This window comes from Maylandia zebra, linkage group LG3 (genome assembly GCF_041146795.1).
Source record: "Maylandia zebra isolate NMK-2024a linkage group LG3, Mzebra_GT3a, whole genome shotgun sequence".
Taxonomy (NCBI): Eukaryota; Metazoa; Chordata; class Actinopteri; order Cichliformes; family Cichlidae; genus Maylandia; species Maylandia zebra.
Window position 1 is genome coordinate 38,354,413 of NC_135169.1, and position 7,627 is coordinate 38,362,039.

At 41.8% G+C, this 7,627-nt stretch overlaps 1 protein-coding gene across 1 annotated transcript; it reads right to left on the reverse strand.

Annotated features, from left to right (window-relative positions):
- Positions 1-73: 73 nt before the first annotated feature.
- cldnd1a (claudin domain containing 1a) lies at positions 74-4,616 on the reverse strand. The gene is made up of 5 exons (XM_004571213.3): positions 4,558-4,616; positions 3,806-4,448; positions 2,825-2,932; positions 2,503-2,640; positions 74-1,795 (listed from the first exon to the last, which is right to left on the reverse strand). The coding sequence occupies exons 2-5, from the start codon at positions 4,095-4,097 to the stop codon at positions 1,575-1,577; spliced, it is 759 nt and encodes a 252-aa protein (XP_004571270.1). The 5' UTR covers positions 4,098-4,448; positions 4,558-4,616; the 3' UTR covers positions 74-1,574.
- Positions 4,617-7,627: the final 3,011 nt, after the last annotated feature.

Here is a 7,627-nt window from a genome sequence, read left to right on the forward strand (position 1 = left end):
AAATGCTGTAGCTTATCATAATATGGCCTTTAAAGTACATTCATAGTGCCAACCAGGGAAATGAGACTAAAACAGTTTGTTTGTTTTTCAGCACATTAATCCGTCAGCTGAGGGACATACATCGATCAAATAAACAACAAAACACACCCAAATATGAACTAAGAAAATTACTTTCATGAATGTATGTGCTCAACTAAAAAAAAAAAAAGTAAATGAGCACTACTGTGGTTTTCACTTTTTTCTACAAAAATCAGTCACAACATGATGTGATCAAAAAGCAAACAAAGCAATGCAATACATACATCGTGTAGTAAACAAATTATACACACAGTCTGAACATAATAACTACCATAAACAATAAATAAATAAATAAATAAACTTAAGTAAAAAAACAACAACAACAGAGGATTTGAAACAGAATTGTAAATTAAATTCTAGTCATGGGAACATTGTGTAAATACAACAAACCTGTGGCCACATTCTTCAAGTGCAACGAACAGGAACGTCATCACATTCAGCTGCAATCACGTGTGGCAGACTAGAAAATTTCACCAGCAGAGGTCTGTAAATACACACTTTTCCCAGACTCTAGTACTTCTTTTATTACTAAGTGTGCTTACTTATCACTAAAGTGCCTTCTGTCATCGCCATTTAAATGATAAAAATCACACATATCAAGGAACAGTAGTCAGTGTGCAGCTTTTTTTTGGTTAAATTAAAAAAACCCTACAAATTTGACTTCCTTTGCGAAATACGTCATCAACAAAATCAACAAAAATTGCGCAAGTTAAAATATTTTCCATTATACGTCAGTTGACTTGATTATATTTTTACAATGGAAGATTTATATTGGACTGAAGAAAACTATGACAACAACTGTGACGTTTTTAAAAGATAAAATTAAATCCTGTTCAATTTTCAACAGATCAAAGATGTTTAAAAATGTGCAGTACGCATGTGCCCTTATGACAAACAGGAAGAACAGCAATATCACAAAATCTCTGTAATCTGATAAGATGGGATGAGAAGGAAGGAAAACTGAAGTCAGTACACATGAAACCTGTGTAAACTGTCATTTAAGAACTTGCTTTTACTTTTCTTCCAAACAAGATTTTTTTTTTAAATTTATCTGGCACTCTGATACCAGGTATGCAGTTCACGGGGTCATGCCTTCTTATCACTGCCTCCAAAGAACTAAACTATGAAAATAAATCGCAATATATCTACTTTTCCGATGTGACTGACCTGCACTTTGGAGATTTTGATAAAATTTATGTTGTATGAAAGTAGGGCACTGCTAATGCTTCTCTACTTCGTTTCAAGTTAGTCTGAAGCACACGTATACTACATATTGTTCTGGTAAATCTGATTTGCAAACCATTTCCATCCCCCAGGAGATAAAAATCAAATCTGTTAACGCAGCAAGAAGGGTCATTAGTGTACAGGACATGCAAAAATTCTTAATCCTTGAGAGACAAAAACACGTAGAGGAAAAAAACCCCACAACTCATTAAGAAAACGAATCTTGGTGTCAGACTCTAAACAGGGCTTAAGATCCAGAGCTAAATCTCAGTTTATGCCACCCGGTAGGCAGTCATGCGGTAGTAGTTCTGACTATGGCTGCGCGCCGCCCACACTAGCAGGGCGGCAGCCATCATGTGGAGAGGTGAAGAAATGAGGACCAGGTACAGCGACCAGCCGAGAGAGCCGTCCACTTTGTCGGGTAGCATCGACACCCTGTGGAGCAGGTCCATCCCCGCCAGGTAGCAGCACACTGTGGCTAAGGTGCAGAGACCTGGATGGCGTACAGACACACTTAGTTAGGGTTTAATCACTTATCAGATTTCAAATTTATGTTTAGGTAGAAATTTTTGTGCTTATAGTTTGGTATTCACTTCGTAATAAGTCAAATGCTAAGCGTCCAGATAGTATATTTATCATTTTGCAGCATCACTGCTTGTTTCACATTAGATTGGTTAATGTGGAAAAAGCTCGACTATTAGGAAATAATATTAATGGAAACCTTCTTCTCGTATGGAAAAGTATTCGCTGTGAGCTAAAAGCTTGAGCTCCAGACTGCTTGAAACACTCTGCTTGTTAAATTTAATGCAAACAGTGTGTTTCAGACGGTGGTTGAACTGAAAAATAAAGATTATTTTGAATGTTTCATCAAGTTTCTTTTAGTTACCAAGAATAAAAGCTGAAAATGTGCATGATAGGTCCACTTTGCCAACAGATCTGCTTGGTTCCCAGTCATGACAATGTGAGATTGACTCAACATGCACTATAACCACAGACTGTGCATAAAAAAATGGACACTGACTAGATTATGTCATTGTGATTTTCATGCCTCACAAAAGCAATAACAAACCATGGAGAGAACTATATTTAAATAAGTTTGTAGAGTTACTTTCAGATGTAAAAGTTTACATCCCTGAACCCTTATTAAAATGTTTAATTGCACAGTCTGACAACATGTATGGATTTCAACATTGCTCCTACCAGCCAGCATGTGAAGCACTCCTATTCCAAGAGTTGGTGTGAGGCTTCGGCACAGACAGGCACAGAATCCAGTCAGACCTGCCAACACCACTAGACCCAGAGACACCAACGGCAGCAGAAACTGGCACCTCCACAGATCTGCGCACACACAGAGGGATGTGCGAGATAAGATTCTGCCCTGACTGGGATTAATGTAGTACTCAACATCAGATGTAAGTAATGCACTACTTAGACAAGAGGCTGAATCTAATATAGAATATTCTCACAGCTAAAGTGTGGTTTTTGCATATTTTAAAAAGCATAAACTTGTGGCTGAGCTTACATGTGCGCACCATGTCCTCCCCGCTGTTGTGGTTCCCTGGTTCTTTGTACTTTGGAGTAAACTGTTGAGGTAGAGTGAAGCCTCGACACTCCAGCACCATCTTGGCACCTACAAGAGATCAGGCTCCCGTTTATACTCCATTTACTGTGCATTTGAATTAAATTTTCATTTCAAACATTGAGTTTCGTACTACCTGTGGAGAAACTGGTTGTACAAATGCGCACAAAATGTAAAGGAAATGTGAAAGCCCTGAGAAAACTTTCTCACATTATGAAAAGAAATATAGCGTTAAGCACGACAGGAAATACCTACTGTACGGTTGGTTTTTCACCTACAAATGAAAGTGATCGTAAGGCCCAGGTAGAAATTGGTGATCAAAAAAACTGAGTGATCAAACTAATTGGCAACAGTGGTTAAAATTGAATGGCATGTTGGTGTGGTGGTTAGCACCAGAAAGCGAAAATCCACTCTGTTTGGAGTTTGCACGTTCTCCCCGTGCTTAGGTGTGTTCTCTCCCGATAGGCCAGCTCCCTCCCACAGTCCAAAACATGCAGTTAGTGGGGTTGGGTTAACTGGTGATTTTAAATTGGCTGTAGCTATGAATAATTTTTTTGTATGTGTCAGCCCTGCAGGGGACAGGCAGACCTGTCTGGGATGCACACAGCCTCTTGCCCTGTGACAGCTGGCACAGGGTCAAGCCCCCCCACGTGACCCTATAATGAATAATTGGAGGAACAGGGTTGGAATTGATTTCCTGTCTAAGTCTGTGTAGTGGGAAACAAAATAAAATGCTCTGCATAGAGATGTGATGAAAACAGAGGAGAGGCCTGGGAATATACCACACCTGCCTGAGACCAGATGCTCAATTAGAGAGCAGCAAAAGCCATCTCTGTATAGTTTAAACCATCTGAGACGTGAATGATCCAACTTCACGTAAAGCTACAAGGACACTGTGCTACTGACGTCAGCACATATACATACCTGGCTCTTTGTACCAGTGAGCGTTGGCAGGAACAAGCACACACCGCCACCAGAGGCCCACAGTCCCGTTAAGACGGAACAACGTGTCGCTGTAGGTTTTCTCATCGAATTCTCCGTCTATGAACTCCTCGTACAGCGAGCGCAACTCGGAAATGTTGGCCTCTCCGCGCACCGTGGGGCTGCTGTACTGGTACCAGTGCTGCGTTCCGATTGCCACCGACAGATACACGGTGGCTATGATGCTCAGCACGCAGGCGATGACCAGAGCTGTGGCGTAGCGATTGTCAACCATTGTTCACCGAGACAGAGACACGTCAGAAGGGATTAAGTTGATGCCAGCGGTCAAATCGTCGCCCGATCGTTGCGCCTCAATTTGGTCGACATACGATGCTTCCAGTCCCCCCACCCTCGCTTCTATCGCAACCACATTGGCATTGGTAACCTTGAAAAACGCACTGTGCTGTATACAGCGGCAGTGCTTTATTTTAATGATTGATACTGATCTCCAGTTCTGCACGAACGCTCAGCGTCAGCAACCCTGCAGCCCGGCTTGGATGCGCCATCTGTTCCCTTGTCCCACTTCTACAGATGGTGGGTGGCCCGACGCTGCGACGGTTCCAGAACAACAAGAGTCCACCACCACCTAAACAACAATCCAGGAAAGAAAGCAAAAAGAGAAGCTGTTATACGATAGGCTAAGCCCACCAGCTTGCAAATGCAAATTGCATGTGTCTGATGGCAGGTTGATGCACCCAGGATGCTAGGAGTTGTAAACACACTAATCCCTGCGGTTTTCTCTTCCGGTTCCGCCGGTCAGCACAAATTAAAAATAGCCTCGTTTAATAGCGCGTACCTCAGTGGTTCCAAAACTTTTTTTTTGCTAGGTCCCCCTTTGTTTTACAAGAAAAATGTTTTTTTCCTGTGTAATAATATTCAAAATTGCTATCAATACATTTTTTTTTAAATGCCTCTCTGTGCAAAATAGGTTCAAAAACATAAACAATTGTGGGATACTGTTTGTCCGTGATTTGGACAGCCCAGCGCTGCTCCCGATGCAGGGGAAAAGCAATTCTGCAGGGGAGACCTACTTTGGCACTTGTGCAGGTGAAGCCAAGGGGAAGATATGCTTCACCATATTTTCTAGTCTTTGGCTTGGAAGGAAGTTGGTTTGGAAACACATTTGGCGATGCTTCATCTCCTGCTTTGCGTTTGTGTGGAAGCCCCGTCAAAAACCTGTCCATTATGCTAGCGGTGTCCAAGCCTTCTTTTTTTTCTTTTCATACCGCCCCCCCCTTTGGCGTACCTGGTGAGCAGCCACAGACCCTCACAGGCTGACAAAGTGCTGCCTCGGTAAACATGGACTTTTGGGACTAGCTAGTCTCAAAAGCTGCCCTGTGATCGTCCAGCTTTATTTTTTTTTAACTTTTCGAACACTTTGGTCAATTACGCGTTAGAAAAATGTCCTCCAAACCCACTAATGCCTTTAAAATTAGTAGTATTATTGTAGGGTCCTTACTTTACAATATAAAGCGTCTTAAGCTTACTGTTATTATCGCCGATCTAAGCCGACTGCGCTATATTTTTTTACGCATTGAATGCGTAACCCCCCCCCCCCCCATCCCCCAAACTGTTTCAGTCCTCGAATGTGCTTTGTAAAACTTTGAAACACGCTTAACTGTTTAAACAAGTGAAAGGCACTTGAAAAATAGATTTGGTTCGATTTGATTATTAATAAAATTAAGTAGGTGAGAAGTTGGCCCATAATTAAAATCACATTGTGTGGTATGCAGAAAACAAGACTTGGCCTATAGCTTTGCCAGCCTGTAATTATTATGTACAAATGTAGGCCGCACGGCCTCCAGTGCTAAAATGAATTAATGAAATATATCATTAAATGGACTGGTTCTGATATAGTGTATTTCTACTCTATCTGAGCACTCAAAGAGCTTTACACACCTTGTCTCATTCATTACAAGCACTTTTTCTTAAGTTCTTTCTACCTAACATTCACACTCCAGATGACTGGAGACTGGAGCAGACAGGGATTTAAACCACCAACCTTCCAGTTAGTAGGTGACCTGCTCTATCACACGAGCTACAGCTACCCCAAAAATGTGCTATCAAATAAATACAATTTCAAATAAGTACACTGATGTTTTAAATGAAATGAATAGACATGTATGTATCTCCCTCCTCCCCACACCTGAAATTCACTGAGGAGATGATGGAGCGGGTCAATGCTGGGCTCAGATCTACCCCCCGTCCCAATCCCTTTTTGTCCCCCATAAACCCCCCACCAGAGCGGCCAAAGGTTCGCCATCGAGCCCCACCCTCAACAGAGCAATCGAAGTCACATTGCCCAGCCTCGCCCCCCTTAGTTCCTCTTCATGCTCTGTCTCCGCAGTCTGATGCGTGATGTGTGAAGGGTCCGGGCTGTGAGGATTATGGCAGTGATGACTTTTCCCAGGAGAAGCTGGGACCCTGTTTACTAGAAGGTTTTAAAATTTCTGTACTTTTAGGTGACAGGAGACATGTGGCCTGGTCAAAACACAGAGAGCTGCACTCTAAAAGATCTTTAAACATAGTAAACATACCTTGTGTGCCACAGACTGCTCCCAAACACGAGGGGACAAGTAATACCTCTAAAACACTTAAGTTGGCTTTATTAAACATTAGATCTCTAGCTGGGAAAACATTTTTAATTAATGATTTAATCACTGAGCACAGCCTTGATTTTATGTTTTTAACTGAAACTTGGTTGGACCAAAGTAACAGTGGAGCTGTTCTCATCGAGACGACCCCTCCTAACTACAGTTTTATCAGTGAGGCCAGGGTGAGCAGGAGAGGAGGAGGGGTTGCTGTCTTATTTAATGAATCATTTCAATGTAAGCAGCTATCTCCTGGAAGTTTTCAGTCTTTTGAATATGTGGCTTTACAGCTGAAGGCCCCATCCAAAGTTGTGTTTCTTAATGTTTACAGGCCTCCCAAATACTGCACAGACTTTTTTAATGACCTCAGTGAACTGCTGTCTGTGATCTGTGTTGATTTTGACTGTGTAAATATTGCTGGGGATTTTAACATTCATGTGGACAACCCTCAGGACAAAGGGACTAAAGACCTGAGTAACACTCTGGGCAACTTTGGGCTGACTCAGCATGTAACAGAGGCCACACATAATAGAGGACACACTCTTGACCTACTGATCTCCAAAGGCCTGAGCATTTCAAAGGTTACTGTGTCTGATGTGGGCTTATCTGATCATTACTGTGTTTTCTTTGAAAGTAAAATCTCAGCCCACACAAATATATCAACAACAGTGATCACAAAACGGTGTATAACTGAACACAGTAGTGAGATCTTTAACCAGGTCTTCCCATTAACACCTGACCTGTCCAAAGGTTCAGTCAATGAGCTCGTCAATAGCTTTAATGCAAAACTGTTAAATGTAATGGATACTATTGCCCCCATTAAGGTGAAGGTTATCTCTGGAAGGAAAAAGTCTCCATGGAGAAACTCCACACTAGTGAAAAATGAAAAAAGAGAGTGTAGGAAAGCTGAGCGCAGATGGAGAAAAACAAACCTCCAGGTTCATTATGACATTTATAAAGAGAAACTTCACAATTATAATTTACAACTGAGGAATGCAAGGAGGTCCTACTTCTCTGACATCATCACTAAAAACAGCCATAATGCTCGGGTCTTATTTTCTACAGTTGACAGGCTAACAAACCCTCCTGTGTCAGTGGCAGCTGAACTTCATTCGACCATGGCCTGCAATGACTTTGCCAAATTCTTCACTGAAAAAATCCAAAAAATTAGACA